The 26,056-nt window shown below is 39.3% G+C and overlaps 1 protein-coding gene across 12 annotated transcripts in view; it reads left to right on the plus strand.

Moving 5' to 3' along the window:
- Dmtn (transmembrane and coiled-coil domain 2 protein Dmtn) overlaps positions 1 to 26,056 on the plus strand; it is an 87,577-nt gene that overhangs the window by 49,183 nt on the left and 12,338 nt on the right. For 4 of the 12 annotated variants that reach the window (XM_073977129.1, XM_073977175.1, XM_073977098.1 and 1 more), the window contains exon 3: positions 23,649 to 24,052. Coding sequence is in view for 5 of the 12 variants with exons in the window: in XM_073977098.1 (XP_073833199.1) it covers positions 23,833 to 24,052 (220 nt within the window). In the remaining 7 variants the exon portion in view is untranslated. Of the gene's footprint in view, positions 1 to 14,949; positions 15,171 to 23,148; positions 23,579 to 23,648; positions 24,053 to 26,056 lie in introns of those variants that run through there. The other 8 variants (XM_073977141.1, XM_073977134.1, XM_073977109.1 and 5 more) reach the window with 8 other exon arrangements.

Below are 26,056 nucleotides of genomic sequence, written 5' to 3' on the forward strand. Positions count from 1 at the left end.
TATCAAAAGCCATTGACACAGTCAGGCACTCCACGCTGTTTGAGGACATTGATCAGACAACCCTCCGGCCAAATCTGAAACGTTGGATAATCAACTATATGTGTGGTCGCCAGTCGTATGTGGAATTCAGGAACAAGAAATCCAAGCCCCGTAGAGTAAAACAGGGAGTTCCCCAAGGAGGGGTGATATCTCCGGAACTGTTTAACCTCTACCTTTCCTGTAACGTATGCGGATGATTGTACGATCCTGGCATCAGGTACCTACTTACCCTACCAAACTGCCCTAAAATTCTAGGTCACACTCGACACCACTTTCACGTCGTCCGCGCATGCCACAGCTATCTGCGATAAACTGAAATGTAGGAACAAGGTCCTCAAGTCCCTAGCCGGCAACACTTGGGGTGCAGATAAAGAAACCTTGTTGACCACGTATAAAGCGATAGGTCGGTCTGTGGTAAGCTATGCGGCGCCAGTTTGGTCCCCGAATTTATGTGACACGCAGTGGGATAAGATTCAAATTTGTCAGAACGCCGCCCTGAGAACAGAAACAGGGAGCCTCTTCAAATCAACAGTGGACCATCTACATGAGGAGGCAAAGATTCTTCCAGTACGACAACATAATGAGATGCTATCGTTGCAGTACTTGCTCGGGTGTTACCGTGAGAGCCATCCCAATCACCATCTGCTGGCCACCGATACACCCAGGCATATCAAGAAGGATATTCATGCTCTAGAGACGACTGTCAAACAATATAGGAGAGAACCTCCAGATCAACAGGCATATCAGGCAGGTTTGAACAGCATTCACACGGACACAGTTGCTAAGACCATAAGCAATTATTGTGTGAATGCAGTCATCGGAGCACATCCCCCATCTATCGCAGCTGAAGAGCGTCAGCTGCCACGACAAACCAGAGTAGTTTTGGCTCAACTACGCTCAGGATATTGCAGTCGCCTAAATTCCTATTGGGCGGTAATCGATCGCACCGTGCAAGACATCTGCCCAGTATGCGGCATGGGCCCGCACTATACTAAACACCTATTCAACTGCCCCGCCAAGCCTACTCATCTGACTCCAGTGGATCTGTGGTTACATCCCATCGATGTAGCCAAATTCCTGGAACTGGAGATTGACCCAGAGCCAGATTGAATAGGAGAACGAACATACAAACACAAGAATAAAACACTGTTACAACAACAACAACAACAGAGCGCACAACAGGCCTACTTCTGGCTTAAGTGTATGTCCACCAGGGCATGTGGTGATTACTCGCCCCTCTTTTCAACCTAACCTAACCTAACCTAAGCGTTCTGTAGGAGACCTTTAAGAGGTTTATTATCTATAGAAAACATGCAGGAGGTATATAGGAGACCTTTAGTAAGTCCTCTACCTATAGAAAATATTTAAGAGGTCTACATTTGAGGTTTCTAGGAAAACATTTGGATGTCTTCTATATATAGAAGGTCTTTAAGTTGTCTTTAGATGAACTCTGGACGTCTTCTATCCATAGATAGAGGTCATCCACTTATAGCAGACCTTTAGGAGGTCTTCTGTCTATATAAGAGCTTTAAAAGCTCTTTATCTATAGAAAAGAGGTCTTTAGAAGACCTTTTTAAGTCTTCTACTTATAGAAAATATTTAGGAGGTCTACAGCTGACCTTTAAGAGTTTTCATGAAAACTTTTAGAGGTCTTATAACTAAAAAAGGCCTTTAAGAGGACTTTAGAATAACTCTGGAGGCCCTTAAAAAACCTTTAGGAGGTCTTTCATTTATAGAAGCCATTGTTTAGGAGTCTTTTAGGAGGAATATTACCTATAGAAAATATTTAGGAAGTCTACAGCTGCACTTAGGAGGTCTTTAGGAAAACTTTTGGAGGCATTATATCCTTAAAAGACCTTTACGTGGTCTTTAGAAGAACATATAACATTCAGGAGGTATTTATAAGAACTTTTGCATAAATTATTATGAAGTCTTTGGGAGGCTCTTAGAAAGTCTTCTACCGGTAGAAACATTTAAGAGGTCTACAGCTGAGCTTTAGGAGGCCTTTAGAACTCTAGAGGTCCTTAAAATACCTACTAAAGGTCTTTCATCTATAAAAAAACATTCAACAGGTCTTTATCAGACCTTTAGGGAGTCTTCTATTTGCATAAAACTTTAGAAGGTTTTTAGGATGCCTTTAGTAAGTCTTCTACCTATAAAAAACATGTAAGAGGTCTACAGCTGACCTTTAGGAGCTCTTTAGGAAAACTTCTAAAGTCTTCTAACTACAAAAGGCCTTTAAGATTCCTTTATTCCATCTATAGAAAACATTCATGAGATCTTTAGGAGGCCTTTAGTAAATATTCTATCTTTAGAAAACATTTAGGCGGTCTACAGCTGTCCTTAGGCGGTCTTTAGAAAAACTATTGGAGGTATAAGACCTTTAAGTGGTCTTTAGAAAAACTCTGAACGTTCTTAAAAGACCTTTAGGAGGTTTTCCATCTATAGAAAACATTCAGGAGGTCTTTAGGAGACCTTTATATGAGGTATGCTATCTAAGGAAGAGCTTAAAGAAGTTTTTAGTTGATATTTAGGAGGTTTTCTTTTCTGTAAAGAACACCTTTAGGATGTCCATCTAAAATCAATCTAAAAAAGATCATTAGAAGGTCTTTCACCTAAAGACATCCTGCTAGTATAGAAGACTTTAGGAGGTCTTCTATCTATCGAAGGCCTTCAGGTAGTTGTTTATCTATAGAATTTCTTTATGAGGTTTTCTAGACTTTGGAGATTTCTTTTTCCATGGAAGATCTTGAGCATATCTTCTCCCTAAAGAAATCCTTTAGGAGGTCTCCTATCTATGGAAAATCTTGAGTAGGTCTTTTAACAGAAGAAAAACTGTAGGGAGTTTTTTAGGTTTTAAGGTGCCTTTAGAAGATCTTCTATCAACAGATGACATTTAGATGGTTACTGGGAGACATGTAGGAGGTCGTATATCTATAGAAGACCTTTTGGAGCTTTTTATTAGGAGACCTTTGGAATTTGTTTACAATACCTTAAGGATGTCTTTTACCTAAGAAAACCTCTTGGAGTTTTTTTAGAAGAGCTTTAGAAACCTTTAGGACATCTTCTATATAAATACTGTAAAGAGGTTTTTATGGGACCATCTGGAGGTCTTTAGGGAATCTTCTACATAAAGAAGATCTTTAGGAGGTTTTTAGGAGACACTTAGAAGGTCTTATATTCATAGAAGGTTTTTGGGTGGGTTTCTATCGAAAAAGGTCTACCTTACGAGGATCTTTAGGTGGTCTTCTATCTATGGAAAGCCTCAAGAAGTCCAGTATTTGAAGGCCTTTAGGAAGTATTTTTTATACATTTTGGAGATCTATCTGCAGAAGGCCCTTAGGATGTATTCTATCTATATAAGATAGCCCAAGACATTTAAGATATCTTTGAGAGGTCATGTATGTATCTTTAAGTATTTTTTGGAGGTCTGTATTAGATCCCACGGGGCTTATTAAAGACCTTTAGGTGATATTTGCGAGTGCTTTATGAGGTCTTCTATATATAGATGACCTTAAATAAAATGTTAAAGAAGAGATATTGAGAATGGTGTCTTCTATTTAGGGAAAGATTTTTAGGAGGTTTATAGAGTGTTTTAGAAGTTTTTTTATCTATAGAATACCCTTATAAAGTCTTTAGAAGATCTTCAGGATGTCTTCTCTCGATATAGAAGACCTTTAGGAGATGTTGAGGTGCATCTTTGGGGGTGTACTATCTATGGGAGATCTTCTTTCCATAGAAGATCTTTAGAAGTTCTTTAGGAGGACTTAAGTTAGTTTTCTTTTTATAGAGGACCTTTAGGAGATCATCAGCAGGTTTCTTCTTCTATACATATACATAAATGTCCTTTCGGAGATGTTGAGGAACCCCTTATGATGTCTTTAGGAGATCTTAAAGAAAGCCTTTTGGGGGTCTTATAGACCACACTTCTTTTTGTATACCTTTAGGCGATCTGTAACATAAAATATTCTATAGAAAACTTTGTGGAACATAATGTTTTCTATGAGAACATAATGTTTCCTATAGAAAGTATTGTGGAACATATTGTTTTATATTAAAACATCTTTTGGAATATAATTTTTTCTATAGAAAACTTTGTGGAACATAGTATTTTTAATAGAAAATCTTGTGGAACATAAAGTTTTCTATAGAGAATCTTCGAGAACATAAAGTTTTCTATAGAAAATCTTGTGGAATGTAATGTTTCCTATAGAATATCTTGTGGAACATAATGTTTTCTATAGAAAATCTTGTGGAACAAACTGTTTTCTATAGAATATCTTATGGAACATAATGTTTTCTATAGAATATCAAGTGAAACGTAATGTTCTCTATAGAATATCTTGTGAAACATAATGTTTTATATAGAATATCTGTGGAACATAAAGGTTTTTACAGGATATTTTGTGGAACATAATATTTTCTATAGAAAATCTTGTGGAACATAATGTTTTCTATAGAATATCTTGTGGAATGTAATGTTTCCTATAGAAAAACTTGTGGAACATAATGTTTTCTATAGAATATCTTGTGGAAAATAATGTTTTCTAAAGAATATCATGTGAAACGTAATGTTCTCTATAGAAAATCTTGTGGAACATGACGTTTTCTATAGAATATCTTGTGGAATGTAATGTTTCCTATAGAATATCTTGTGGGAAATAATGTTTTCTATAGAAAATCTTGTGAAGCATAAGTTTTTCTATAGAAATCTGGTGGAACATAACCCAGCAAAATAAATTGGAAGTAGTGCAATGTGGACTAGTTCTGTCACGGCATGTTTTGATGCAGTTCAACTGGAGTCGTGAAAAAGGCACTCCAGTCCTCACATTTTAACCGCATTTGGATGCAATCCAAAGAATCACATCCACTTGTCACATTTTAACAACATCCGGATGCAGTTCAACGGAGTCGTGAAAAAGGCACTCCAATTCCTCACAATTTAACAGCATCCGGATGCAGTCCAAACGGAGTCGTGAAAAGGCACTCCGTTCGCTACATTTTATTAGCAGTTGTTAGAGATCCCTATATGTACATAAATCAGATTGTACATCTCTACAGGCAGCGGCTTTAATTTTCCAAAAAGAGATAAGCGTGGTAACATGTCCAAACATTTGTTAATACAAACTAAATAATATTTAATATTTAAATAATATTTAATTTGTGAACATTTTTCCGGCAACTCACCAGAAGAAAATTTCCCAATGGAGTGCTGTTGGAGTACGTGTCGAAATCTTAACTGGTGATGGGAAGACAACCCATTTAGCAAATGAAGCAAAAACAGTTCAGCTTGGAACAAATGCAAGCGGAGGAAACACGCATGATTGCGATTGAATTCAATGGAGAATTTTCATAATTTGTGTTAATGTAATAAAGTTGTTAATATTTTTGTTTTGCACAAATAATAAATGCATTTTATTTGTTCTGGCATATTTTGTAATGGCTTGCACAATTTCCGCAGAATGCCTGTACCAAACACGTGCTTTGGACTGCCTCATATTCTACACCAAAGGGTTAGTTAAAATGCAATGCCAAAGGGTCAGTTAAAATGCAGTGCCAGAAGGTCAGTTAAAATGCAGTGCAAAAGGGTTAGTTAAAATGCAATGCCAAAGGGTCAGTTAAAATGCAGTGCCAAAGGGTTAGTTAAAATGCAGTGCTTTGGAGTGCATCTTTCAGTAGTCACGCTCTTGTAAAAATCATCAGTGAAAATGCATAATTTGATGCACATCCAGATCACTTGTACATATCATTTAACTGCATCTTTGGAGGCAAACATTTTGCTGGGAATGTTTTCTATAGAATATCTTGTGGAAAATAATGTTTTCTATAGAATATCTTGTGGAACACAACTTTTTCTATACAAAATCTTGCGCAACATAATATTTTCTATAGAAAATTTTGTGGAACATAATTATTTCTATAGAAAATGTGGTGGAACATAAATTTTCTTATAGAAAATATTGTGGAACGTAATATTTTATATAGAAAATCTGGTTAAAAATTTTGTGGAACATGTTTTCTATAGACAAGTAAAAAAGTGTGAGATATACCCTCAGCCAATGTGAAGTGAAACTTTCATCTACGGACAGATCAAATGTATTTAGGGTCTCTTCAGAATTTTGTGGCCCTTTTTGAGCATTTGATTAGGATTAGGAATTAACTGCACTAAGACACAAGTGTTGAACTTTTGTGGGGGAGGTACCCTTAGAAAGGACCGATATGGGCCATTTTAGATGTTAAACTAAATTTTGACAAAATATTAGGAGAACCAAAGTTTGGACCAAATTGGTTGCCCCATTCAAGTTATATCGTCCTAGCATTTTTGTGACATTTTTTTAAATATTGGGGAGAAGTACCGGAAGTTGTGGACCGGTATTGACATATGAAACTAAGTTTGGTCAAAATATGACGATGACCAAATGTTGGACCAACTCGGTGGAACAGTTCGAGAGATATCGTGGCCGCCACGTAACGTGACATAGGGTTTTTTACACCTTTCGGGCTGTTTTCCCAAGAAATATGGACTTGCCCCTGAAAAAACTTTTACCGCCGTAATGGAGGTAGCGAATGCAAATAGCTTCAACAAAAATCAAAGTGATTCGAGAGCAGGTCTTAAAGTGAACTTATCCGAAATTTTGTGTGAGAGGTACCAGAAAGAGTAGATAAATATAGTCCATATTCGAACCTGATCTATATCTGGTAGATATATTAGGATGAGCAGAGTATAGATTACATCGATCACTCCCTTCAAGAGTTATCCTGCGCATACTTTTTCCGAACATTTTTGTACTTTTGTGAGGGAGGTACCTGAAGGAGTGGACCGATATGGTTTATCTTCGAAGGCCAAATTTTGCACCGAATTGGCAGATCCGTTCGAGATTTATCTTGCGCTCCAACCACTACACACGGTGTCATATGGGTTTTTGCACCTTTCACGCTATTTGCTCAGGAAGTATGGACTTGCCTCTGATGTAACTTGTGCCGTCGTATGGGGGACTGTGATTCGAGAGCAGGTCCTAAACTGAACTTTTCCGAAATTTTGTGTGCGAGATACCCGAAGGAGTGGACCGATTGAGCCCATATTGGAACCTTATCTAAGTCTGGTAGAAAGTTCACGATGTACAAAGTATTAGACAAATCGGTTACTCCCTTCAAGAGTTATGGTGCGCACAAATTTTCCGAACATTTTCGAACCTTTGTGGGGGAGGTACCGGAAGGAGTTAACCGATATAACCCATCTTCGAACTTAAACTAAGTTTGGGCAAAATATTACTAAAGCCAAATTTTGGACGGAATCGGTTGATCCGTTCGAGAGTTATCGTGCGCTCCAGACAGACAGACGGACGGACATGGCTAAATCAACTCCAAATTGTCTGAAACACATTTCGTCCAAACATACTTGGGGTCTAAAACCAATTATTTCGATGAGGCACATTTTGCCCGTATGAAAGTGTATGTATGTATGTACCCTCGTTAGCATAAATGCTGAGAGTATAAAAATCTCGTGGAACAAATGTTTTCTGGTGTATCATAATATTTTCTAATAAAAAACTTTTGTGCAACTACAAATTTCTTAAAAAAAAAAACTTGTGAAACATACAATTTTCTATAAGAAAATATTCCTCGATAAAAATCTTCAAATTCCTTTCAAATTAAAATTTTCGACATTTTTGCAAGAAATCTGCCTCGTAGTTAGTCATATCTCTCGTCCGGCCACCCGTCCTCTTATCAAAATGTAAACAATTAATGATAAATCTTTCTATGAAAATTTCTTGTTTTGTGAATTGCTTTAAAGTGGCCTATAAATGTACAAAAATTGTTATCGATCACTTGGCAAGTGGCAAAAGTTCCCATCATCATTTGACAAAAATAAAAATACGGCCATCTGTGTGAACAACAGACATCCCAGCTAACATTTTTTTCCGAATTCTTTGCGAATTCGGTCAGAATCTCTGCACAAGTTGCCGATTCTGATGCCGAATTCTTTCCGAATTCGGTACAAAAGTTGTATGGACGTGTCCACCGAAATCGGAAAGAATTTTCTAAGAAAATTCTAACAAAATATTAGAGTTTCGCAACGAATTCGGTACGAATTCGGAAAAAAATTCTGGAAAATTCGGTGGAAAATTTAGATTTTTTGAAGAAAATCGGTCCGAATTCGGAAAGAAATTCTGGAAAAATTCGAAGAAAAGATTAGATTTTCTGGAAAAAATCTGATGAAATTCTTGGCCGCTGACGCCTTTGATATTGACACACAACACAGAACAAATCCCCAACTCAGAAACAATTCTCTTTTAATGCGCTATTTATGGATGATTCTAATTTCAAACGTCCTAATGATTTACCCTGTTGTTATCATATTGTGATTAATAGTAGAAGAATGTGCACGAGTATGTTAAAGCTATCAACACTAGCTTGAATTATTATATGTTGCATTTATATTAAAACAATTCAAAAACTGTATATGCGAATTTTATAAAAAAACACTTTGTTTTTCGACAACAATCGAACAAAAATATCCCTTAGAAAATCGATTAGAAATCGGAACGAATTCGGAACGAGATTCTTATGGTTCTTCAGAAAATGTGCAGAGATTCTTAAAAAAAAGTTTTAGAAAATCGGTACAATTTCTAGAAAAATATTAGAGAAATCGACAAATATCTAAAAAATATTCAGAAAATTTCGGAAAAAAATCGGAAATCAGAGCCCTCGGAAAAAATTGTTGGCTGGGATGTTAACACAAATACCCTGCGAATGCTCGGACAAGCACAGGGCACAAGCATAGGCACACACACACATGCCAACTCACCAACAAACACTTTTAATGGCTATAACCATACGTAGCTGAGGGAAGAAAGAACTGATTTTAATTAATAGATTTTGTCCTATAATTGCAGCTATAATTACAATATAAACGAGGCATATTTCTCGAGAAAGAGCAGCAACAACAACATAACCGAGTGTTGCATATTTCATTATTCATTAAAATATTCTATAGGTTTGTGTGGTGGACCTAGAAGAAGAGAGACTCCCCTTGTTCTGAACATGTGCAAAGAAGTGACACAAAGGGAACTATAAACATACATTAGGGTGTAATGGACATTTTTGCGAAAAAGAGAAGATTTTGTTTCTCTTTCAAAAGCTTCCCTATCTGTCCCAAGAGCCTTTTGCAATAAATCGTTGACACTGAATATGGATATAACGAGGCCCAATAATTATTACAACATTTTCACAACAAATTTTTCGAAACAAACACTTCCTTACCTGGTGTCTCGAATTTTTTTTTGCAAACAAGTGAAACGTGTGAATCGCAACACTGCCCTTTTTAGTTTCATCGAATCGAGCAACAACGAAAAGTAGGTTGTTTGCTAAATATGCCCAACGAACGACATGAGCATATTTTACATATTTGCAAGGTACATCCATAGCTAGCTGACGGACTACCTACCCACCGCTTCTTGATGGTAGTTGCGGCATGTGGAAGACGTCTTAATACATAAATAGCTATGCGCCCACCTTCCCACATGCACACAAGCATGGCCGCCTATTGGATAATAAATGGTCTGTACATTGCAGCAAATCTATGATTACTGGGATCGAGTGACGAGAAGGGCCAGGTGTGGGGTCAAGCGTCGCATACATTTTTAAATTGAAAACCAAGTGCAACAACCCTGAAAAAATGGCTTATAAAAATTAAAAGTCAGAAAGAGAAAACCGCCATCAAAAGAAAGAAGAAAAAATTCACTTTCTTTGTGTTGCTGTTGTTGTTGTAATTTTCTTTCTAAACGATTTTCACTTTCAACTTTTGTTGTTGTTGTTGGATTATTAATTGCTTTTTTTTTCTTTCTTTAATTAACAACAAAAGCAATAACGAAAGATTAAGAGGGGATATGGAGGAAAGTTCACAGGAAGTAACAAACAATGAGTGAAATCCTTAACGTCCTCCCAAAAGGTCTCTGAAAGGTCTTCTTTAGATATAAGATCACTGATGAGTCTTTTTCAAATAGAAGGCATACTAAAGGCGTTTCTGTAGCAGGTATTTTGCCATAGAACTCCTCCTAATGTTCTTCTATAGATCGAAGATCTCCTAATAGTCTTCTGATGATAAGAAACCTCCTACAGGTCTTTTATTGATAGGAGACCATATAAAGTTCTTCTATAAATAGATCTCCTAAAGGTCTTTCATAAATAGAAGATTTCCTAAAGGTATTCTATAGACAGAAGACCTCCCAGAGGTCTTGTATGTATAGAAGACCTTCTAAAGGACTTTTAGAGATAGATGACCTACTAAAGGTCTTCCATAAATAGAAGACCATCTAAAGGCCTTCTATATATAGAAGACCTCCAAAGGGCTCCAATGCATGGAAAACCTCCAGGTTTTCTATTTATATACGACCTCCTAAGGGTATTGTATTTATTGAAAGAAAAGGTGCTTACATAGACCCTTTCTGAAAGAAAGGGTGCACCTATAGACCCTTTCTGAACGAAATGGTGTTTCTGTATACCCTTTTAGAAAGAAAGGGTGCATCTACAGACCCTTTCTAAAAGAAAGGGTGCATCTATAGACCCTTCTAAAAGAAAGGGTGCTTCTATAGACCCTTTCTGAGAGAAAGGGTGCTTCCTTAGACCCTTTCAGAAAGAAAGGGTGCTTCTATAGACCCTTTCTAAAAGAAAGAGTGCTTCTATAGACCCTTTCAGAAAGAAAGGGTGCTTCTATAGACCCTTTCTGAGAGAAAGGGTGCTTCCTTAGACCCTTTCTGAGAGAAAGGGTGCTTCTATAGACCCTTTCTAAAAGAAAGAGTGCTTCTATAGACCCTTTCTAAAAGAAAGAGTGCTTCTATAGACCCTTTCAGAAAGAAAGGGTGCTTCTATAGATCCTTTCTAAAAGAAAGGATGCTTCCTTAGACCCTTTCTGAGAGAAAGAGTGCTTCTATAGACCCTTTCTGAAAGAAAATGTGCTTCTGTAGACCCTTTCTAAAAGAAAGGGTGCTCCTAAAGACCCTTTCCAAAAGAAAGGCTGCTTATATAGACCCTTTCTAAAAGAAAGGGTGCTTCTATAGACCCTTCCTAAAAGAAAGGGTGCTCCTATAGACCCTTTCTAAAAGAAAGGGTGCTTCTATAGACCCTTTCTGAAAGAAAGGGTGCTTCTATAGACCCTTTCTGAAAGAAAGGGTGCTTCTATAGACCCTTTCTGAAAGAAAGGGTGCTTCTATAGACCCTTTATGAATGAAAGGGCGCTTCTGTTGACCCTTGCTAAAGGAATGGGTGCTTCTGTAGACCCTTTCTGAAAGAAAGGGTGCACCTACAGACCCTTTCTTGAAAGAAAGGGTGCACCTACAGACCCTTTCTGAACGAAATGGTGCTTCTGTATACCCTTTTAGAAGAAAGGGTGCTTCTGTATACCCTTTCTGAAAGAAGGGGTTCTTCTATAGACCCTTTCTGAAAGAAGGGGTGCTTCTATAGACCCATTCTAAAAGAAAGGGTGCATCTACAGACCCTTTCTAAAAGAAAGGGTGCATCTATAGACCCTTCTAAAAGAAAGGGTGCTTCTATAGACCCTTTCTGAAAGAAAGGGTGCATCTGTAGAACCTTTTCTGAAGAAAGGGTGCATCTGTAGAACCTTTTCTGAAAGAAAGGGAGCTTCTATAGACCCTTTCTAAGAGAAAGGGTGCTTCTATAGACCCTTTCTAAAAGAAAGGGTGCTTCTATAGACCCTTTCTAAAAGAAAGGGTGCTTCTATAGACCCTTTCTGAAAAAAAGGGTGCTTCCTTAGACCCTTTCTGAGAGAAAGGGTGCTTCTATAGACCCTTTCTAAAAGAAAGAGTGCTTCTATAGACTCTTTCAGAAAGAAAGGGTGTTTCTATAGATCCTTTCTAAAAGAAAGGATGCTTCCTTAGACCCTTTCTGAGAGAAAGAGTGCTTCTATAGACCCTTTTGAAAGAAATTGTGCTTCTGTAGACCCTTTCTAAAAGAAAGGGTGCTCCTAAAGACCTTTCTAAAAGAAAGGCTGCTTCTATAGACCCTTTCTAAAAGAAAGGCTGCTTCTATAGACCCTTTCTAAAAGAAAGGGTGCTTCTATAGACCCTTTCTAAAAGAAAGGGTGCTCCTATAGACCCTTTCTAAAAGAAAGGGTGCTTCTATAGACCCTTTCTAAAAGAAAGGGTGCTTCTATAGACCCTTTCTGAAAGAAAGGGTGCTTCTATAGACCCTTTCTAAAAGGAAGGGTGCTTCTATAGACCCTTTCTGAAAGAAAGGGTGCTTCTATAGACCCTTTCTAAAAGAAAGGGTGCTTCTATAGACCCTTTCTAAAAGAAAGGGTGCTTCTATAGACCCTTTCTAAAAGAAAGGGTGCTTCTATAGACAGTTTCTAAAAGAAAAGGTGCTTCTATAGACCCTTTCTGAAAGAAAGGGTGCTTCTATAGACCCTTTCTGAAAGAAATTGTGCTCCTATAGACCCATTCTGAAAGAAATTGTGCTCCTATAGACCCATTCTGAAAGAAATTGTGCTCCTATAGACCCATTCTGAAAGAAATGGGTGATTCTGTAGACCCTTTCTGAAAGAAAGGGTGCACCTATAGACCCTTTCTGAAAGAAAGGGTGCACCTATAGACCCTTTCTGAAAGAAAGGGTGCACCTATAGACCCTTTCTGAAAGAAAGGGTGCACCTATAGACCCTTTCTGAACGAAATGGTGCTTCTGTATACCCTTTTAGAAAGAAAGGGTGCTTCTGTATACCCTTTCTGAAAGAAGGGGTTCTTCTATAGACCCTTTCTGAAAGAAGGGGTGCTTCTATAGACCCATTCTAAAAGAAAGGGTGCATCTACAGATCCTTTCTAAAAGAAAGGGTGCATCTACAGATCCTTTCTAAAAGAAAGGGTGCATCTATTGACCCTTCTAAAAGAAAGGGTGCATATATTGACCCTTCTAAAAGAAAGGGTGCTTCTATAGACCCTTTCTGAAAGAAAGGGTGCATCTGTAGAACCTTTTCTGAAAGAAAGGGTGCTTCTATAGACCCTTTCTAAGAGAAAGGGTGCTTCTATAGACCCTTTCTAAAAGAAAGGGTGCTTCTATAGACCCTTTCTGAGAGAAAGGGTGCTTCTATAGACCCTTTCTGAGAGAAAGGGTGCTTCCTTAGACCCTTTCTGAGAGAAAGGGTGCTTCTATAGACCCTTTCTAAAAGCAAGAGTGCTTCTATAGACCCTTTCTAAAAGAAAGGGTGCTTCTATAGACCCTTTCTAAAAGAAAGGGTGCTTCTATAGACCCTTTCTGAAAGAAAGGGTGCTTCTATAGACCCTTTCTCAAAGAAAGGGTGCTTCTGTAGACCCTTTCTCAAAGAAAGGGTCCATCTATAGACCCTTTCTCAAAGAAAGGGTTCTTCTATAGACCCTCTCTCAAAGAAAAGGTGCTTCTATAGACCCTCTCTCAAAGAAAAGGTGCTTCTATAGACCCTTTCTAAAATAAAGGGTGCTTCTGTAGGCCCTTTCTGAAAAAAAGGGTGCTTCTATAGGCCCTTTCTGAAAGAAAGGGTGCTTCTATAGACCCTTTCTGAATAAAAGGTGGAAGGTTAGATTACCGTCTAAAGGTCTTCCATAAGTAGAAAACCTCCTAACGGTATTGTCTAGATAGAAGTCCTCCTAAAGGTAGTCTGTAGATATGCGACCTTCCCCTATAGATAGAAGGCCTTCTACAGGTCTTCTGTAAATAGAAGATCGCGCGTAGGTTTTCTGTATATAGAAAGTATAGACAGGCTACGTCCTATAGGTCTTCTTGGACCCAGGAGAAGATCATCGAAAGGTCTTCTATAGGTAGGAGACCTCATAAAGTTCTTCTATAGATAGGATAGCTTTTAAAGTTCTTATATTGATAGGAGATCTTCTAAAGGTCTGCTATAAATTGAAGGCTTCCAAAAGGCCGTCAATAGATAAAAGACCTCTAAATGGTTTCTATAGGTTGGCGACCTCCTACAGTTCTTCTATAGGTAGGATACCTTCTAAATGTCTTTTATATATAGAAAATTTCCGATGGGTTTTTATAGCTAAGCGACGTCCTAAAGGTCTTCAATAGATCTTTTATAGATAGAAAATTTCCCAAAGCTCTTCTGAACATAGAAGGTCTCCCACAGATCTTCTATAGAAGGAAAACCTCCCGAATGTCTTTTATTTTGTCTCATAGAACATCTTGTGGGACACAATTTTTTTCATAGAAATTACTTTTGTATTTGGAATGCCATACCTTGCTGGGTTGGTGGTGGGACTATTCATTTATTTATATCAATATTTATTTCAATTCTAATTAAAATTCTTAATGTGTTGTCTGCTTCGACAACGTCTGACCGATGTTCGGCATCACATCAGACTAATCCATCAAACACCGCTCCCTAAGTGGACGAATTAATTTATTGGCTTTTTGTGCTGATTATTTGTTTTTAATATTTTTATTTGTTGTCTTAATTATGCCATTATTGTTATACAATCGAAATTTTCGATACGCAAAATAAATATTCAAACAAATATTTGACAAAGAGGGAGAAGACAAAGAAGAAAAAAAGAACCAAATCTCTGATTGGGGAGATACCTAAGTGACTCACGACGACGACGATGGACTTGTTCAATAAACTTCCTTCCGAAGTCGGTCACATTTCATGTTGTTGTTGTTGTTATTGTCTTTGTTGTCTATTTATTTGAATATTAATTAAATTTGAATTGTCAACATTGCCATGCTGTTGTTGTTATTGTTGTTGTGGTTGTTGCTGCTGCTACCACCCTGGCTTTGCCGATAAGATAAGACCATCAATCAATTAGGTCTCTAATTTACATACGCATGAATGGAGCGTGACATTCTGCTGCCTGCCCCCCTTCGCTGTCGTCGTTCATCATTGTTGCCGGTGCAGCGTTTTCTCAACTGTGTTCGGCCAATCAATGAGCATGTGTTGTTGTTGTTGTATTCATTCGTTTGTCCGTTCACTTGCCAGTGAAGTTTAGTTTTCATAGCCAACGGTCGGTCGGGAGTACGTCGCGCGTTCTACACTTCACACTTCAATCCAATTACGGCGCTTTATTTATGAACCGATTAAAAATAAACTTTTTTATTATAAAATAATTATTCAAACTCACGTACGAAGTTCAAAAGCGGTAATTTGAAAATTATAATAAATGCAAAAATAAAATGTTAATAATAAATGGCAGACAAACAAACATATGTACATATGTGGGAGTGAAAGAGAAAAGTGAAAACGAGGAGGAAAGTGATGTAGAATGTAAATGTAAAAAGTTTTAAGTGTGGCATTTTCTATGGCAAATGCTTTGCGACACATGTTTTCCGATATAGAAAATCTTGAGGGACACATCTTGTGGGACATTTTTTCCGATATAGAAAGTCTTTTGGGACACATGTTTTTCTATATATTGAAAATCTTGTGGGACAGATGTCTCTATGGATAGAAGAGCTCCTAAAGGTCTTCTATGGACAGGAGGCCTGCTAAAGCTCTTCTATGGATAAAAGCCCTCTTAAAGGTCTTCTGGGGATAGAAGACCTCTTAAAAGTCTGCCAAGGATAGAATACCTCCTTAAGCCTTCCATAGATAACAGACCTCCAAAATGTCTTCTGTGGATAGAAGACCCCCTAAAGGTCTTCTAAGGCCATCTTTAGGTCTTCTAAGTATAGAAGACCTCCCAAAGTTCTTCTACAGATAGAATTCCTCCTAAAGGTCTTCTACAGATAGTATAGATCCTAGGTAAATCTCGAAAGGTTTTCTATATATAGAACAGCTTCTCAATTCATCTATAGGCAGAAGACCTAATGATCTGCTAGAGATAGAGGACCACCTAGAGGTCTTTTACAGATAGAATCCTTCCCAAAAGATCTTCTAAAGATAGGAGACCTTAGCTAAGTCTTCTACAGATAGAAATCCTCCGTAAGGAATTTCATTGACAGCAAACCTGCTAAGGCCTTACATAGATAGAATTCCTCTTAAATGTCTTCGGCTGGTGGAAGCCTCCTACAGGTCTTCTGTAGATAGAAGATTTCCTAAAGATCCGTTACAGATAGAAGACTTCATAAAGGCATTCTACAGATACAATTCCTCATTAAGGTCTTCTATGGCCTCCTTAAGATCTTCTATTAATAGAAGACCTCCTAAGAACAGAAGACCTCTTAAAGGTCTTCTCTACATAGAAGACCTGCTAAAGATCTTCGGATGAAGATCTGTTTTAGTGTATCTATGGATAGAAAACCTTTTATATGTTTCTATGGACAAATTACCTCTTAAAGGTCTTATATGGATAGAGGCATCGTAAAGGTCTTCCATGTGTAGAAGATCTCATAATTGTCTTCTATGGATAGAAGACCTCCTAAAGTTCTTCTTCTGTTTATAGAAGACCGCTAAAGGTCTTCAATGGAAGAAGATATCCTAAAGCTCTTCTGTGGATAGAATATATCCTAAAGGTATTGTATGAATATAAGGCCTCCTAAATGTCGTCTGCGGTTATAAGACTTCTTGAAGGTCTTGTGTAAAAGACCTCCTAAAGCTCCTTCTATTGATAAAAGACCTCATAAGGGCCTTCCATAGATAGACGACTTTCTAAACGTCCTCCATAGACAGAAAACCTTCTAAAAAGTTCATCTGTGGACAGAAATCCAACCACCTAAAAGTCTTCTATGGGCAGAATACCTTCTAGAGGTCTACTGCGGATAAAGGAACTTCTATGGATAGAAGACCTTCTAATAGTCTTCTATAGATGGAAGACCTCCTAAAGGTCGTCTGTGAATAAATGATTCCCTGAAGCTCTTCTGTGGATAAATGATATCCTAAAGGTCTGTGGATAGAAGACCTCCTAAAGGTCGTCCAAAGATAGAACACCTCCTAAAGGTCTGTTATGGATAGAAGATCTCCTAAAGATGTTCGATGGACAGAAGACCTGCTAAAGGTCTTCTATGGAGAGAAGAATTTCTAAAGATCTTCTATGAATAGAAGACATCCTAAAGGTTACATAGAAGACCTGCTAATGGTTATCTGGGGACAGAAGACCTTCAAAAGAGATTCTGGGGATAGAAGACCACCTAAAGGTCTGTTATGGGTGGAGGACCACCTAAAGGTCTTCTATAGGTATTGACGACTACTGCTCTTCTAATTGTTTTCTATAATAAGGAGTCTTCCTAAAGCTCTTCTACTGATAAAAGACCTCATAAAGGCCTTCCATAGATGGAAGATTTCTCAAACGTCTTTCTTAAAGGCCTTCTAAAAAGTTCATCTATAGACAGAAAATCAACCTCCTAAAAGTCTTCTATGGGAGGAATACCTTTTAAAGGTCATGTGTGGATAGAAGGCCTCCTAAAGGTCTTCCACTGATAGAACACCTCCTAAAGGTCTGTTATGGATAGAAGATCTCCTAAAGGTGTTCGATGGACAGAAGACCTGCTAAAGGTCTTCTATTGAGAGAAGACTTTCTATTCATACCTCCTAAAGGTCTTCTATGGACAGAAGACCTCCTAAATATCTCTATGGACAGAAGATCTCCTAAGGGGCTTGTAAGGATAGCAGACCTCCTAAAGGTCTTCTGTGGATAGAAGACCTCCTAATTTGTTCTTCTTTTTATAGAAGATCTCCTTAAGGTTATCTGGAGACAGAAGACCTTCAAAAGATCTTCTGTGGATAGAGGACCACCTAAAGGTCTTCTATGGGCAGACGACGACCTAAAGGTCTTCTATAGGTATAGAAAACTAAAGCTCTTCTGATGGTTTTCTATAATTATGACACTTCCTAAATCTCTTCTATTGATAAAAGACCTCATAAAGGCCTTCCATAGATAGAAGATTTTCTAAACGTCTTCCATAGACAGAAGACCTACTAAAAAGTTCCTCTATGGACAGAAAACCAACCTCCTAAAAGTCTTCTATGGGCAGAATATCTCATAAGGGTCTTCTGTGGATAGAAGATCTCCTAAAGGTATTCGATGGACAGAAAACCTTCTAATGGTCATCGATGGACAGAACCCCTGCTAAAGATCTTCTATTAATACCTCCTAAAGGTCTTCTATGGACAAAAGACCTTCTAAATATCTCTATGGACAGAAGATCTCCTAAGGGTCTTATATGGATAGGAGACCTCCTAAAGGTCTTCTGTGGATAGAAGACCTCCTACTTTTTTTCTACTATGGATAGAAGACCTCCTTAAGGTCTACTTTATATAGCAGACGTCCTAAAGGTAGCAGACTTCCTAGAGGCCTTCTTTAGATAGCAGGCCAAAAGGTCTTCTGTGGATAAAAGGCCTTATAAAAGTCTTCTATGGATAGAATACCTCCTTTAGACCTTCTATAAATAGAATACCCCTAAAGCTGACCTGTGAATAATAGGCCTGTTAAAGGTTTTCTTTGGATAGAAGACATCCTTAAGGTTTTCTATTGGTCGAAGACCTCCTCATTGTTGTTGTTGTAACAGTGTTTTTTTATGTTTGTATGTTCGTTCCTCTGTTCAATCTGGCTCTGGGTCTATCTCCAGTTCCAGAAAAATGGCTGCTTCGATAGGATTTAGCCACAGATCCACTGGAGTTAGATGGGTAGGTTTGGCGGGGCATTTAAAAAGGTGTTCTGTGTCGTGCGGGTCCATGTCGCATACTGGGCAGATGTCTTGCACGGCGCGATCGATTTCCGCCCAATAAGAATTTAGGCGACTGCAATATCCCGAGCGTAGTTGAGCCAAAACTACACTGGTTTGTCGTGGCAGGTGACGCTCCTCAGCTGCGATAGATGGGGGATGTACTTTATTCACACTATAATTGCTTAAGGCCTTGGCAAGTGGGTCCGTGTGAATGCTTTTCAAACCCGTTTGATATGCTTGTTGATCTAGGGGCTCTCTCCTGTATCGTTGGACCTCTCCCTCTGGAGCATGGATATCCTTCCTGATCTGCATGAATGTGTCGGGCCTACCTACAAGAAGGTGATTTGGGTTGGCTCACACGGTAACATCCAAGCAGGTACTGCAAAACGATAGCATCTCATTGTGTTGCTTTACTGGAAGAATCTTTGCCTCCTCATGTAGATGGTCCACTGAAGATTTGATTAGGCACCCTGTTGCTGTTCTCAGGGCGGCATTCTGGCAAGTTTGAATCTTTTTCCAATTCGTATCACATAATCTCCGAGACCAGACTGGAGCCGCATAGCTTACCACAGACTGACCTATCGCGTTATACCTGACCAACAAGGTTTCTTTATCTGCACCCCAAGTGCTGCCGGCTAGGGTCTTAAGGACCTTGTTCCTACTTTTCAGCTTGTCGCGTGTGCGCACGACGTGAATGTAGTATCGAATGTGACCCCTAACATTTTAGGGCAGTTTGTGGTCGGAATTCTGCTACCGTCGACCACGACATTCAACTCACATCCAAACTGCGCTGTCCATGTGGTGAACATTGTGGCTGTAGATTTTGTGGCGGAAATCTGCATATTCCTCAAATGGAAAAAGGTGGTAAGATCGGTTAAATAGTTGTTCAGTCTCTCACAGATGTCATCAGGATAGGTACCCGACGCCAGGATCGTGCAATCATCCGCATACGTTACGATCTCGATTCCGTCTGGAGGGGCCAGAATACAGAAGAGATAGAGGTTAAACAGTTCCGGAGATATCACCCCCACCTTGGGGGACTCCCAGTTTCACTCTACGGGGTTTGGACTTCTTATTTCTGAATTCCACGTACGACTGGCGTCCACACATATAGTTGACTATCCAATGTTTCAAGCTTGGCCGGAGGGTTGTCTGCTCAATGTCTTCAAACAGCGTGGAGTGCCTGACTGTATCAAAGGCGTGCAGCGCTGTTGTCGTGCTGTGCTGCTTACGGAATCCATGCTGATGATCGGCAACTTGATAGCTATTTCTGATACTGGGGAGGAGCAAGGCCTCAAGTGTCTTTGCTACGGGCGACAAAAGCGAAATCGGTCTGTACGATTCACTTTTGCTGGCATTCTTGCCTGGCTTCCGTAGTGGGACCACCCTGCCCATTTCCAGATTTCGGGAACAACGAGGGTGGCTAGCGACCAGTTGAAGACTTTGGTGAGATACTCGAATCCCGGCTCATCCAGCTGCTTCAACATTACCATGGAGATTCCATCAGGGCCCAACGTTTTGGATGATTTAGCGTTCCTGATGGCATTGGCAACATTATCCATTGTAAATTGTGGTGGTTCATCCTCGGCAGGAAGAGATCTGATGCGACGTAATACTCTTCTCTTCGCCCTGTCACTCTCGGGATGCTCGACAAACTATCGATTGAAATTACTTGCGCACCTCTTCGGGTCAGTCAAGGTAACGTCGCCAAACGTGACTGAGGTCCTATCTTCCCTTCTTCCACGGTTCGAGAGTGACTTAACCGTTGCCCACAATTCACCTATACCGGCTCCAATGTTGCAGCTCTTCAGATGATTTAACCATTTGTTCCGCTTATGCTCGCCGACCAGCCTGTTAACTTCCAGTGTCTGCTCCCTGACTCTGGGGTCATTTGGGTTGATACGACGAAGCTCATCACGCTCATTTGCTAATCCCGTCGCCTCTGCTGGGAAATTTGGTCTTACTTCGGGTATTCGACCAGCAGGGATATGGCGAGCGGCTGCAGCAGTGATGATGTCCCGGAATGTCCTTTCCGCTACCCGAACATCAGAAGGATTGGGCAATTCTCTGAAGCGGTGATTGGTGAACTCTCTAAAACTCGGCCAATCACCTTTTTTATGATTGACGAACGTGCGGCGTTCAGAGGTGATGAAGTCGGGTGGTCTGCTAATGGAGACAATTATGGGGAGATGGTCTGATCCAAGGGAAATGACGGGTTGCCAGGTAACGTCATTTGTCAGACCAGGTGACACGATGGTTATGTCAGGCGAACTGTGACACTCTCCTCTAATTTTGGTAGGGGCGTCCTCATTGACCGTGCAAAACGTAGAGCTATCAATCTGCTCAGCCAGCTCAGCCACATCTCATGACGCGCATTAAAATACCTCAGGACCAGGACCGATTATGACCTTGCAAGAGCGAGGCCTATAATCAGGGAGTCAGGCCTATAATCAGGGATACAGCTATTTCTCGGCGGGATGTATACATTCAGCAACTCTATCTCGGCAGCTCCACACCTGACTGCTACCCCCATACATTCCATGTACGGGTCATTAGAGACAGGCTCAAGCGAGATAGGTCTGTATTGGACAGACTGGTGCAATAGGAAAGCCAATCCCCCACCTCCACTTCTGGTGCGATCTTTCCTCAGAACATTGTAATCATCACAATGCTCTAAGCTGTGGTTGTTGTTCAGCTTGGTTTCCTGCACCGCAGCGACCTTGATGTTCTTCCGACTCATAAAATCTACTATCTCCTCGATCTTACCTCGGAGTCCATTGCAATTCAATTGCAAAAAGGCTACATTTTCGGGGATTGGGACAACAACGGCTGGTGTTAAAGGCTGCGTGTGCGGTTGTTGTCGAGGGGACTGCGGGGGAGTTTCGTAATCAGACGACGAGGGAGTCTCGTAATCCGACGACGACTCACTGGGGACTGTGTTCACGCAGCATGCAGCAACATAGTCCCTGTCGTAGTCCCTCACGTGGACGAGTCCAGAGCAACCCCTTAGATGCACCCACTCCTGACATCTATTGCATCTCTCCGAAGGTTGGATGTGGGTGAAGATGCGGATGTGACAAACTGAGCACAGATATATTGGTCCTGGGTTTTCCTCTGTCCCGGCTCGGACCAATAGTATTCGGAGCAGGCATTCCGGGATATGCTGCTCCCAATACAGAAAAACGAAACAAATACAAACATGTACACACTGAGGTGGCAGCCGCTGGCCGGAACTTTGGTTTTGTGTTGTTCCGGGTCAATCCGGTACGTCTTATCCGGTAATGTCTTAAAAATCTTCTAACGGTCTTTTATAAATAGATAACCTCCTAAAGGTATGCTATTGATAGACAACCTCCTAGAGGTATACTAAGGATAGGAGACCTCCTAAAGGCCGTCTAAAGATATTTTATGGGTTTCCATATAAGAATTATCTATATTGGACCTTCTCCTGCTAATGGTCTTCTATCCATAAATGTCTTCTGTGGATGGAGACCTCCTAAAGGTTTTTTGTGTAAGAAGACCTTTTAAACTTATTCTATTGATAAAAGATCTCCTAAATGTTTTCTGTGGATAGAAGACCTCCTATATGGATAGATATGGTCCTTAAGGAGGTCTATAAATAGAATATATGACCTTTTAAAGATCTTCTGTGGATAACTGACATCCTATGGACCAAAACCCTTCTAAATGTTGTCTATAGTTAGGAGACTTCCTAAAGCTCTTCTACTGATAAAATACCTAAAAAAGCCTGCCATAGATAGAAGACTTACTACGTGTCTGCCATACATAGAAGACCTCCTAAGGGTCTTTTGGGTCTTTTATACATAGCACGTTTGTATTCAACACCTGCAAAAGTCTTCTATGGATAGAGACATCCCAAAATCTTCCACTTTTGGATCAGATGGGAGGCCTCTTCCTCTTCTCCTACAGATAGAGGTCTTGCTAAATGACTTCCGTAGATAGACGACCCTCTTTAGAAGTGTCTTACATGGTTAGAAGTACTAATATAGACCTCTTTTAAATAGCAGACCTCCGAAAGGTCTTCTTGTGCTGTTTTAAAATATAACCGAGGATCTTTCGTTGTCAATCCCTTTGAAACAAAGTATCGGTAATTATAATTGTGTGGTAAAGGTACTTTTTTTTGCTGCTACTTCTTGTCTCCAAAATGCCGTCACTGCCGGTTATTATAAATTTCTTGGGTTTTTTTTTCATTCCTGCTAGTAGACACCTCCTCCACCCTAGTTCACTCTAACCCACATTCACATATCTCTTTATTAAATAGAGATTATTTTTAATAAATTCAACAAATAAGACAATTATCTGTGGGAATATTGGTTTCTATGAAGAATGAATGTGTGGTGGCGAGCGAGGTGAATCAGCAGTGGACTTTATACTCGCTGGAAATGAACGGCGCTGGTCATCAACGGCGGACGTCTTTATATCACAATGAAATATGAATCTGTTGCTGCAGTTCCCCCACAGAAAAGAGAGGGGGAAAGTGAGGGGTTTGTGGGTTTTGTACTGTTCATACGAGTGATAATAAACATAATCTCTGGCCCATTCTCCCCCTCTGCTTTTCTTCATTTCTGTCTCTTCTCTTCGCTATCTATCTTTCTGACTGGGGTGGTTGATCCACACACACATCATAATCTCAAAAATTGTGCGAATGGCGATTTGTCGTATTTATTCTATTCTGTTCTTTTCCTACTCTTCATTCTTCTCCTCCTCCTCCTCGTGCTTTTTGTTGTTGTCGTTGTTGGGTTTTTCGTTTACAATACAACAATTTATGCTGATTAAATTTATTTATATTTCAATTAAACTGGACTGGACTGGGCAAACATACAGTACAAAGCGGCGGATTACTCGAACTATTCAAAAAACACATTTTTCATCTTTTGAAATTGAAAGCTTGAAAAATTGTAGCGTTTTGTCTTCTATGTAAAAAGTAAATTTCTTTCTTTTGTGAAAAATAATATTTAAATTTATTTTATTTTTTTTCATTCTTCTATTTTCAGATTACTGAAACCACACAAGGCATAGCCGTCAAGAAGCTGCATTTATCCTCTGCCCACCTCCCATTGTGGCTCAAACCAAGACAATGTTCCTCGTTATTCACATCACATCTCGTGTCTCAAGTATTTCCCAACACTAGACCAGCAGAAGCTGCAGCAGAAGAAGAAAATCTCATCAACACAAATAATGGATGGTTCACATTTCGGTGGCAGTAGTCATCAATTAGCCAAAGATCAATTGTTGCCATTGCAACCATTGGCCCTTCAGCATCACCACAATCCATTATTATCATCAACAACAACGCCAGCAGCATCAGCATCACAATTATTGTCTCAATCGAGAACCGGAAGTGTACTGCTATTACGCACCAGTCGATCTCCATCGGCCACACGCAGTGCTGAACCAAGTAAGTAATGCTTTCAATTCTCGTCTCCCCCTCTTCTATTTTTCTGTGGTGGCTGAGACTCAATTAAAATAATTGTTGTAGTTGGAATTTGTAGCTGTAACTAGAATTGAATATTTTGTAATGAAATTATTTTATTTAATTTTATGGTAATTTGTAGTTTGGTTGGTTTAGCTTTTAATGTTTTCTCTCCTCTATCCATACTCATTCTCTTACATTCTTATCATTTCTCAATTGTCATTCAATTCTTTCTTTGTGTTTTGTAAAATTTGTTTCTAAAAGCCTTCCATAAATATAAGATTTCATATATTTTCCTATGGAAAACCTTATTCAGCCAGGCTGAATTGAAGTTTTCCTATGGAAAACCCTATTCAGTCAGGTTGAATTGAAGTTTTCCTATGGAAAACCCTATTCAGCAAGGCTGAATTGAAATTTTCCTATGGAAAACCCTATTCAGCCAGGCTGAATTGAAGTTTTCCTATGGAAAACCCTATTCAGCCAGGCTGAATTGAAGTTTTCCTATGGAAAACCCTATTCAGCAAGGCTGAATTGAAATTTTCCTATGGAAAACCCTATTCAGCCAGGCTGAATTGAAATTTTCCTATGGAAAACCCTATTCAGCCAGGCTGAATTGAAGTTTTCCTATGGAAAACCTTATTCAGCCAGACTGAATTGAAGTTTTCCTATGGAAAACCTTATTCAGCCAGGCTGAATTGAAGTTTTCCTATGGAAAACCTTATTCAGCCAGGCTGAATTGAAGTTTTCCTATGGAAAACCTTATTCAGCCAGGCTGAATTGAAGTTTTCCTATGGAAAACCTTATTCAGCCAGGCTGAATTGAAGTTTTCCTATGGAAAACCTTATTCAGCCAGGCTGAATTGAAGTTTTCCTATGGAAAACCTTATTCAGCCAGGCTGAATTGAAGTTTTCCTATGGAAAACCTTATTCAGCCAGGCTGAATTGAAGTTTTCCTATGGAAAACCTTATTCAGCCAGGCTGAATTGAAGTTTTCCTATGGAAAACCTTATTCAGCCAGGCTGAATTGAAGTTTTCCTATGTAAACCCTTATTTAGCCAGCCTGAATTTAAGTTTTCCTATGAAAACCTTATTCAGCCAGGCTGAATTGAAGTTTTCAGATGGAAAACCTTATTCAGCCAGGCTGAATTGAAGTTTTCCTATGGAAAACCCTATTAAGCCAGGCTGAATTAAAGTTTTCCTATGGAAAACCTTATTCAGCCAGGCTGAATTGAAGTTTTCCTATGAAATTGCAGATTTCCTAAGGAAAACCTTATTCAGCCAGGCTGAATTGAAGTTTTCCTATGAAAAACCTTATTCAGCCCGGCTGAATTGAAGTTTTCCTATGGAAAACCTTATTCAGCCAGGCTGAATTGAAGTTTTTTTATGGAAAACCTTATTCAGCCAGGCTGAATTTAAGTTTTCCTATGGAAACCCTTATTCAGACAGGCTGAATTGAAGTTTTCGTATGGAAAACATTATTCAGCCAGGCTGAATTGAAGTTTTCCTATGGAAAACATTATTCAGCCAGGCTGAATTGAAGTTTTCCTATGGAAAACATTATTCAGCCAGGCTGAATTGAAGTTTTCCTATGGAAAACCTTATTCAGCCAGGCTGAATTGAAGTTTTCCTATGGAAAACCTTATTCAGCCAGGCTGAATTGAAGTTTTCCTATGGAAAACCTTATTCAGCCAGGCTGAATTGAAGTTTTCCTATGGAAAACCTTATTCAGCCAGGCTGAATTGAAGTTTTCCTATGGAAAACCTTATTCAGCCAGGCTGAATTGAAGTTTACCTATGGAAAACCTTATTCAGCCAGGCTGAAGTGAAGTTTACCTATGGAAAACCTTATTCAGCCAGGCTGAATTGAAGTTTTCCTATAGAAAACCTTATTCAGCCAGGCTGAATTGAAGTTTTCCTATGGAAAACCTTATTCAGCCAGGCTGAATTGAAGTTTTCCTATGGAAAACCTTATTCAGCCAGGCTGAATTGAA

Source organism: Musca autumnalis, unplaced genomic scaffold (genome assembly GCF_047663935.1).
Source record: "Musca autumnalis isolate F117 unplaced genomic scaffold, ASM4766393v1 scaffold_1, whole genome shotgun sequence".
NCBI lineage: Eukaryota > Metazoa > Arthropoda > Insecta > Diptera > Muscidae > Musca > Musca autumnalis.